The 10,757-nt window shown below is 34.9% G+C and overlaps 1 protein-coding gene across 1 annotated transcript; it reads right to left on the reverse strand.

Moving 5' to 3' along the window:
- Nucleotides 1–456: 456 nt before the first annotated feature.
- Nucleotides 457–9,762, reverse strand: LOC132603105 (probable anion transporter 6, chloroplastic). The gene is made up of 15 exons (XM_060315998.1): nt 9,258–9,762; nt 7,732–7,877; nt 7,473–7,572; nt 7,232–7,284; nt 6,499–6,573; nt 5,736–5,816; nt 5,489–5,550; nt 5,269–5,336; nt 4,874–4,989; nt 3,389–3,425; nt 3,026–3,121; nt 2,442–2,583; nt 2,236–2,288; nt 939–1,025; nt 457–851 (listed from the first exon to the last, which is right to left on the reverse strand). Exons 1-15 carry the CDS (start codon nt 9,636–9,638, stop codon nt 750–752), a joined length of 1,599 nt encoding a protein of 532 aa, XP_060171981.1. The 5' UTR covers nt 9,639–9,762; the 3' UTR covers nt 457–749.
- Between the last annotated feature and the right edge of the window lie 995 nt (nt 9,763–10,757).

Below are 10,757 nucleotides of genomic sequence, written 5' to 3' on the forward strand. Positions count from 1 at the left end.
GCCGTTCCCTGTTGGTTACGTTGTTTTTCCTATTTTACATAGTATCAGAGCCGATTCGCGCTCCAGTTGCGTCTGGGTGTGAAGTGGCGGCGGGGGCTAAAGTGGGTTAGAATTCCACATTGGTCAGTGAATGAACTAGTGGTTTACTTATATGGATTTGAACAATCCTCTCTCACAAGTTAGCTTTTGAGATTGAGTTAAGCTCATGTGTAATATGTGCTTAAATTAATTTAGATCCTAAATTAAAAGAAAAATAATTATTATAGAATATTTCTAAATATATTTTAACATGCTAAACTCCTTTGTAAAATTACCCTTGTTAGGACAAACAATTAGCAAACTCCTATGTAAATCCTATATTGACCTGGAATTTCCTCAGCTTGCTACCAATGTGCTCTAATTTCAGGAAGAAAGCATAGTTGATGGGGAAGTAGTGCCAGTAGTACTCTGGAAAGCTATGAATGAAGCCACATTCACTATTTAAAGATCTTCATTATACATCATTACATCTGCTGAGTATATCATAACTACAATCTAAAAAGCTACAAAATGCAACTTATCAAAAAAAAAAAAAAATTACATAATGTAGGGAACTTTTCACTAAAGTTGCAAAGTCCCTTAAGTCTTGATTATTATACACACAAAAAAAGAAAGAAAAACAACTTTGGGTTAGTCCACAAAATGTCTTGTGCTGAAAACTGTTAGTATTTACGTAGGCTCGTTGATCAACTCGAAGCTGTATAATAAGGTCAATCTCCTTCCGAGAAGCTCTGTGGCTTACTGCTTGCAAACGCCAGCCACACGATTGTTCCAGTGAGGTAGAAGAAAATTGACGGTGCAAACAAAGAAATCTGCACAAAACAAGTTCTAAAAGTTATTAACTGATCTTCAAGTGCATGAGGCGTATAGGGCTTTATGGGGAATGTGAGATAGCTTACACTCCATGAGTGAGTTGAATCAAGAAGATAACCGGTGAGCGCGACGCCTACAATTCCGGGAACTGCCCCCACAGTGTTCGTAATACCCTGCATGTTCATTCTTTCAAAGCGGGGAACAAAATAATCTGGACTTAAATTTGAAAAGAAGAGATATCCAACTAAACTTCTTCAGATGAATTAATCAAAATAGCCCCAATAGTTTTGTTCCATCATGGGTAGGGACATTATTGCTGAGATAATAACTTCCATACGAAAAGCTTATATGGATTGAAAATAGGTGATTCAAATAGCATCTACTAATATTGCCCCATCCTTGTAGCTAGATCAAGAAAGAACCTTTGCGTCGAGATCCATAACCTATGTTGCTCGGACCCTTCAAAAATACCGACAGTGTGTTTCGGATCCTCCAAAATTAGTGCATTTTTGGAGAGTCCGAGCAACATACAATGTATCAGAACTATGGACTCCAATTATTCTTTTTTTTTTTTTTTTTTTTTGCATCGAATATGATCTAATACTCTTATTTCTTACTCAACCATTAACTTCTTTAAAAAAAAAAAAAAAATACCAACAAGAAAACGGCTATGTTATCTCATTTCTTTGTCTTTTCTTTCATATTCGATTTCTTCATTCTGGATTTCTCCATTCCTTCCTATATGTCTTTCTAGAACCCGTCTCCAAAAGATACTTTTTCAGTGACTAAGAACAGCTTCATGTGAAACAGACTGGTATAAGACCATATGTAAGAACTTCATGGGATATTGTAAGGATTTTGTGCATGACGGGAGTAAGATCAAAGAAAGAAGTAACAAACACAATGACATATTTATGCATGACACCAATCAGGGGCGGAGCTACCCTTGCCCAAGTGTGTCAAGCGACACTCCTTCGCCGGGTAGGTGAAATTCTGGTTTTATAGATATGCATACGAGTGTTGACACCACTTGACACAAGCTGAAGGCTTAGTGCAGTGGTTAAGTGGTTGCAAGAAGTCCCTAAGGTTGCAGGTTCAAACCTGGGTCATGACATATCTATGTATTTTTTGACACCCCTTAATATAAATCCTTGCTCCGCCACTGACACCAATATACCCATTAGACACAAGCTAAACAACACCTTACTAACAAACTCCGAGTTCAATGGCAGGGTAGAATCTGATTTTACTTTTGTCCACGCAAAGAACGTTAGAGATATTTGGCAGCATAGAACTTTCATTGTTTGGTATTTTTAATTATCTTGCATCAAAAAACATGGACACCTGTGTTCAAAACAAATGCAGCTTTGCTATGTTACATACCAGAAGAATGCTTGCATATTCAGGTGAAATGTCTTGATGGGTGCAATATAGGCCTGCAACAATGGAAGTTTAACAAGATTAATCATTATCGGCATATAGGGAACAAGTGCATCTTTAAAAAAGGGCAACCCGGTGCCCTAAGTTCCCGCTATGCGCGGGGTCCGAGGAAGGGCCGGATTACTAGGGTCTATTGTACGCAGCCTTACCTGATAAGGCAAAACTTGATAGAGCTAAACCACCAGTGAGGATTGTTACTACTTCCCATGGAGGCAAACCAAAGTCCACAGAAGAAAGAATCATACATGTCGCAGGAGATAAAAAGGCAATTGTTTGACAGATTTTTCGTACCTGTTAATTTAGATGAGTTACATAGAGTGAGTGTCCAGGTTTTCAAGTAATTTCAATCTTCATTGATATTAGTATATGCCAAGTTATAAGAAACAATGGCAAATGAAAGGTGTTACACAGAAAATCCCACGTGTTTCAGCATTACTTGTAGTTGTAGATATGGACTTGAACATTATATAATCTAGTTCGAAGGGTTAAAAAATACAAAAGATATGGTCCACAACAACAACAACATACCCAGTGAAATTCCACAATGTGAGGTCTGGGGAGGGTAAAGTGTACGCAGACCATACCCCTATCTCGGAAGACAAAAGATATGGTCCAAATATAAAAATTCTCCAATCCTCATCTATGTTGTGAACGATATAAAGAGACACGGAATACTAGGGTTAGACCAGAAGAACATTCTGGGAATAGAGGAAATACGGAGAAGTCTAAGTACCAGAGATGTATCAACTCCTTTGGAAATTAAGCTATCAGCAAATTGAGATGCAATGCTGGTAACGAGAATTGAAGCTAATGGAGGGCCAACAGAGACCTGAAATGTTAGTTAAACAACTGTGAAGATATACCTTAGTTGCATAAGCCATCTTACTTGATACGTCAAGTCTAACATTGATTATATTTGGTAGGAACTTGCTAAAACTAGATGGTACTTCCTGAAGGAAATTACAAAAGATAATTATTTCATGATTTTTTATTTTTTTTTTTGATGACGATGAAGTAAGTTGTTTCATTAAAAGAGGCATCAAGGAAAATATGAGGAGAGCACTAGACATGGGAAGCAAAGATACAGTAGACATACCCATGCTGCTTCTGTCAGATTAAGGTTCAGCTCCTCACTGCATGGGGATGCAAATGGGAAATTTAAGCTTAACAAAAAAAAACCTTGAAAAGAAAAACGTAAATGCAGCAGATATTTAGCTCCATATACAGGAGACGATTTAGAGTAATTTAACAACTGCAAGTAGGATGTGACACTACCACGGATCCATGGCTGTGCAGTGGCGAATGGAGCACATAAACAACGGTTCAACCAAACCCACTATTTTCGACACTGATATAGATATACATGTAAAAATTAACAAAAATTCAAAAAATATTTACATGTTGAACCCATAATTTCAAAATGATAATGGTTATGGTGGTAAAACCTAAATATTTGAACCCATCAAATTAAAATCCTAAGATCCGCCTCCATGGTTGTGCAGCTTAGGGAAGTACTTTTTAAGTATTGCTTTCAAATAATATAATAGTCATGCAACCAACTGAGTAAATGTTGGGTACAAAGTCTTATATAAAGCACATTTATCATCTAATTTATACTCCGTCTGTACCACTTAAATGTGACACAATTACAATTTGGATAAAAATGAATTTTTCTTTGACCATGATTTTCTCAAATACTTTTTAAAAATTTTGAATTGTTAACTAGTGTGGCTTATACTCCCTCCGTCCCAAAAAGATTGTCCTCTTTTGACTTGGCACAAAGTTTAAGAAATAAAGGAAGACTTTTGAAATGTGTGGTCCAAAACAAGCCTTAGATATTTGTGTGGCTGTAAATCATCTCATAAAGTTAAATTGTATCTAAATATAGAAGGTGACAATCTTTTTGGGACAGAGGGAGTAGTACTTTTTACACAGCTTCTAAATATGTATTCCCTAAATATGTCCGAATTCACCACTGAAAATTAGGTAGTCTGACCCTTATGCTCCGAATCATGTCACATAAAGTGAAATGGAGGGAGTAACTAATAGAGACTAGATTTCTTTTATAAAATTTCATCAGATAGTGGTTAACTGTCTTTTGAAACACTGCATCAGTTTTAGGCCGAAGTGCTGTTTCAAAAGCTACAAATATGAGTTTCTGCAACAAGTGGTTTTTCCCCAAAATCGCGATGAACTAACAGTACTATCAAAAGTCTAGCAAACACTTCAGAAGTACTTTTCTTTCTAATAGCATTTATTCCTATTTTCTCAAACACAGAGCAGTTCCAGATGAGGCCCAAATCCAAATTGCACTACAGTATATAGCTTTTTCTTCTCAACTCAAACAAGAAATATATTGGATATAAGCTTACCAAAAAGAAAATGGATTGTTATAAATAGTTGAATTCCTTTTGCTGCTAATATTTTAACTCTATATGCTAAGAAAGTTTGCTTATCATCATACTTCATGGTTCATAATGTTTGTCATTTATGAACCATGTCACTAGCGTCACAAACAAGAAAAAATGAAACATTACAAAGAAAAGCTCTTACTACTAAGCTCAATCAAGACAACATTTACCTGAAATAGGTAGGAAGCCAAGATAAGCAAGTATAATGTCCCCAACTCCCACAGAAATGTGCATATATCATCGCCCATACAGCTTTGCTTCTGAAAAATGCCTTCCATGGTACATCCTACAATTAAGGATCAATTGGTAAAAGCTTCAATATCAACGCCCTAAACCGAAATAAGTTCTTTTTTGGATCAAATGATGTCTTTGCAACAGAATGGACACGGGAAAAATTAGCACCCTTTAGAGCTTAGGCAGATTCCAGAAAATGTTTCAAAGATTATTGCAATTCTACTTAATATTACATTTAGTTGACCACTCTATTAAGTTGTATTTTGACAACCAAAAGATATCCAATCAACTGTTTTGGACCTGTTCTTTAACTGATTTTTCATACGCATACCTTTAATGAGGTGTTCAACTCTCCCAACGAAGAACCCAATGATTTATTTCTAGGAAAAGACGGCGGCCCTGAAAATATGCCAAAGATTCCTTGCCCAATCAGAAATGCAGTCCAAAGAAATAGAAAAGCAGAAAAGTTTAAGTTAATATTGTTAGTACTCGACTAGATCAGGTTTTACCACAATTTCAACAAGGCGGTGGAAACAAGAAACTCTACTCACAAGACATGGATTCTGGTAAAGACCAGGGCCGATCTTCTTTAACCAATTGAAATCCTGAAAACCTGAATATGAAGACATAACCACATCAAGTTAGAATCGGTTAACATGTGCTTTATGTGTAAATAACGAAGTTTGGGATAATGTATCTCCAAGAGTAATTTCTTCTCAAGATGAAAAACAGAAACCAAAAGAATCAAAGCATACTAAAAGGAAGGAAAATTATCTTCAAAATCTTTGGAGAACTTACCAAGCTATGCCTAGAAAGCCAAACAGGTAAAACACAGATTCCCATCCATAGTTCTGGATCAGTGGAGGAGCTAATAGAAGTCTGCAATTTCCGAAAATTTTAGATGATCACCAAACTACTTTAATAGAAGAATTTCAACCATGCTTAAGTATGTCTAGAATTGAAGTAAAAATGGAATTTGCCTAACATGACGTTGAATTTCTACTGACAATTTATTTAGAAGTAGTGCAGGTTTGATTACAAATTTCAGATTCTAAAGCAGTAAAAATGTAGTTTGCCTCACTGAACATGTTTTTCTATTTAAATTCATCTCAGACCAGCATCATACAAAATAAAAATTGAAAGGATTAAAGTTCTCTATTTTCTATTGGCATAAAAATCAGCTTGAATGGTAATATAGTTTTTTCAATCAAAAAAAGAATCTCTGATAGGGCTAAAAGACTCCTAGAAAGTATATGATCTAAAATAAACGTATTAACATGGCTAGAACAAATTCCCTACTAATTGGAATCACCTACTTAGATTGTTTTCTTCCATTGTACCCTATCTTTCACAGAAGAATAATATTTAAGCATAGTTGTCTAAGATATGAGTAACGTTAAGACAAAATCTACACATGGACATACAAATGAGACAGATTTCAAGTTCTAAAACAAAGGTAGACAAGGAGCTAAGAAACTATAGTATAGAAAAGTTCCCCACCTGAATTTTAATGTTAATTCTGGTGATCATGACTGATAATTAACTTTAAAATGAAACATACCCGATAACACTTCCGAAACTCAAGCCACCAAAAACAAATGATACTGCCCGAGAGCGTTCCTCCAAGGGTATTGTCCTGTACAGAATATATAGTGGCAAAATAAACATGGTAAATGAAAGATTTTTCAATCTAAAAAAAAAAAAGATATTAGAGTTGCAAGAAAGGACGATGTTAATAACATAATTGGAAAAATATTCCATATAGTGACAAAACAAACATAGCAAATGAAATATATAATAAAGATATTAAGGCTGCACGAAAAGACGATGTCAATATCATAATTGGATAAGTATTTCAGATACCACAATTGTGGCTTTTTCAGAAGCCTTGTAGAGATCTAAAGTATACGATATATCTACCTTAATCTAATTTAAATTCGATTTGACTTTATCACCGGACACCGGTATTGCCTTTTAAATTCCAGACTACGCCATCTGAGACACTAGCTATAGATTGCATCTCAAAAAAATTCTTCACATTCTAAATATACTATAATAAGTACTAATATATAGCGCTCTACGAAAACAAAGTGACATTTGACTAACATTGTCTCAGCTATCCCAACTAGTTGAACCCACTTACACGCAAACTGGTCATATTATGGCAATGTCCAATTCAGAAGAACAATATGTTTTAAGAAAATAACATTTTATACCTTATATTCGACAAAAAGATACAGCAAGGAACATAGCGAAACTTCTAGAAGCATTAGTACTTAACAGTTCAGACATACCTGGCAATCAGGTCAGTGGCAGCTGATGGTGAAACTCCTTCTCCTATCCCAACCTATACTTGGGAAAACAATAAATACAGAACGATAAGTCTAGGAAGAACAATCTATTGAAAACGAGGTAGCATAAGTTGTTGAAACACATAGAGCGAGGCCAAATAACCAACAATCCTTCTTTGGTGAACATAGATACGAATACAGCGTTGTTTGTAAATATCCTAGGAAAAGTCAAAGACCAAATTACCAAGATCCTTGAAAAGATGAGTGCAGGCATAAACCCTGCAAGATAGGGAACTAACATTGTTGCCAGAGACCAGACTAATACTCCAACTTCAAGAACTCGACTGCCAAAAAAAAAAGAAATGTAGTAAGTCTATGAACTATAGCACCAATTGTAAAAGGATACATACGCTAAAGATGCTTTAGTTCCAGACAATAATCAGAAACTAGAATGATTATTATCTTTTGCACAACACTAGAAACTTGAGCATTCTAGAACTTACCTCCCACCAAATATCTTCGAAAGCCACCCGCCTGGCAATTGACTTAATGCATAACCCCAAAAGAAAGATGACTGGACCAATCCAGCTGTTGATGAATTCCACCCGAATTGATGCGACATTGGAATAATTGCAATACTCAAATTGACCTATTCAGTAAAATAAACATCAGTGCAAATGAAATTACAAACTATAATTAACTCCAAAAGAAACAAAAGAGTTATGCTTGTTATGCCAATTTGCATGATTACATTCTACACTCTGATCCATGAGAAGTTCCTCCAGAGCATAAGAAAAACGCTAAAAACAACTCCTAACCAGTGCCAATAGAAAACAAGAGCACCAAAAAGAAGCATTTGTTGTTTCAGAATTCTCATTTTGCATTTTCTAACGCACGTTAAATTGATGTTGTCACGTTAGTGAGATATATTATACCCTCAGGTGATGCCCCAAACAAATATGTGTCTCACCAGAGACACAGGTAGCCATGCACTCCCATATGTAAGCTCTCAACAAGAACTTTTGTAATTAAATTTAGCAAAAAGATTCCTTTCTCAATTAATCACTCGAATTGTCGACCAGAAATCGCTTACAATACCAATAGTAGCAGTACTACTTAACACTAAATTAAATGACAATTAACTTTCACACTCACACTAGAACAGAGAGCTCTCAGCAAGACCAAATTCTAAACTCAACTTACCAAAAAACCATCAACCCATCAAGTATGAGCTCTAAGTTGATAATACTCCCTCCGTCCCAAATTTGTTGTCATGTTTCGCTTTACGACAGTCAACTTGACCAATCTTGGAAGCAAAATTTCATTAGATAAACTTAATATTTTACAATTAAAGATATTCAAAAACTAACGATAACTACTACAAATTGCAACTCTTCTCGTGTCAATTCGATGAAAAATGCATTTTAAAATGTTGGTCAAAGTTTACGTGGTTGGACTTTTGGGAAGCGAAACATGACAACTAATTTGGGACGGAGGGAGTGATATTTAAAAAGAAAGAGCTGAACACAGCATCTATATCCATAGGGAAGTTTAGTTTCCACTCATCCCAGGGAATAAAACTGAAAAAATGTCACAAAACAGCAAATAATTCAGTTGCTAACCTTACAATATCACAATATGTTAAGTCTCTCCATCCCAAAACAGTAGTCATGTTTACTGAGAGTCAAACTACATGAACTTTAACCAATATTTTAAGATACTGTATGTTTTCACCATATCGATAAAAGGGCAGCCCGGTGCACTAAGGTCCCGTAATTCGCGGGGTCCGAGGAGGGGCCGGACCACAAGGCTCTTCTGTACGCAGTCTTACCTCGCAGAAAGTTGTTTCCACCATATTGATATATGAGAAAATTGAAATTTATAGTACTTTTTGTACAGTTTTTTAATATCCAAATTTTAGTTTTAAAGCCTTGAATTAATCTAATCTAATTTAACTTCAAAAATTATAAAAATAAACTCTCGAGAAGTAAAACATCACAAGTATTTTGTATAAAAAGAATTAAATTACCTTATCCATGTTACATATAACAAAAGCAAGAGAAGTAGTTCCAATGAGCTTATATCTTTGAGGTAAATTATTCCATGGTGGCCATCTCCATTCAAAACCAACTTCATTATCTTCACTTTCACCCCCCAATTCATCATCAGAAGTTGAAATCAGTCCCTCCTTTCCCAACTCATTCACTTTCAACCCATTAAGTATTATTTGCTTTTTTGCAGCTTCTTTCTTTTCTCTCTCAGTGATACTGCAAGAAACTCTAAACTTCAAATTATGCTTTTGGGCTAAAAAAAGATTCAATCTTTGGGGTCTTAAAGAAGTGTTATGGTTTCTATATTGGGAAAAATGGAGTAAATTGTTGTTATCTGCTCTTACTGTGAGTTTAGCCATTGTTGGCTTTTTTTTTCTTTTTTTTTTTTTCAAAGTTCTTGATTTTGTTGAATATATGAAAAGAAAGTTTAAATACTATTGAACTGTTGCTTGTATGTTCAGTATTTGTGATGTAAAATCAATCAAGAAAGAGGGTACTTCTCAATTTCCTTTTTAATGGGTGGCTTTGATGCTTCTAATATTTTTTACGAAAAGGCTCAAATATGCTATCAAACTTTCGGAAATAGCTCATTTATGCCACTCTTCAATAGTTTGACTCATTTATGCCATCAAACTATAGGAAATGGCTTATTTGTGTCACTCATCAATAGTTTAACTCATTTATGTCATCGTTTGTTACCAAAATGACTCATCCATGCCATATTTTATTAAAGCTGGTCTTACAATACCATATATGAGACATGACCTCCAATTAGATTATGGTTGTGGGTGGGCAGGTTGTATGGGTCGTATTTTTTCTTAGTTTGATATTTAAAATTGGCTGGTTTAATTAAACGACGTAGACCTCTAATTGGACGCCACGTGTCATATCTTGCATTATAAAACCGGCGTTAATGAAAAATGGCATGGATGAGTCATTTTGGTAATGAGTAATGGCATAAATGAGTTAAAACTATTGATGAGTAGCATAAATAAGTCATTTCCTATAGTTCGATAGCATAAATGAACAATTTCCTATAGTTCGATGGCATAAATAAGCCAAACTATTGACGAGTGGCATAAATGAGTCATTTCCGATAGTTCGATGACATATTTGAGTCTTTTCCGTATTTTTTATCCCAGTCCATTAAAAAAGATTATCTTACTTTCCTTATTATTATACTTTATATCAAAAAAATTGGCACATTTCTATATTTAGAAACAATTTATTTTTATGAGATGATTTACAACCACACAAATATCTAAGGCTTGTTTTGAATCATATATTTCAAAAGTCTTCCTTTATTTCTTAAATTTCGTGTCAGGTCAAACTAAGAGATCTTTTTGGGACGGAGGGAGTACTTCTTTTTTGAGAAAATGATAAAAATGGTCCTTTATTTTTAGTACTAGGGTGAAAATAGTCCCTTTAAGTGTTTCTTAGCAGTTTTGGTCCTTTAAAAGTGAGCACTATTATCTATT

Source organism: Lycium barbarum, chromosome 7, assembly GCF_019175385.1.
Source record: "Lycium barbarum isolate Lr01 chromosome 7, ASM1917538v2, whole genome shotgun sequence".
Classification (NCBI taxonomy): domain Eukaryota; kingdom Viridiplantae; phylum Streptophyta; class Magnoliopsida; order Solanales; family Solanaceae; genus Lycium; species Lycium barbarum.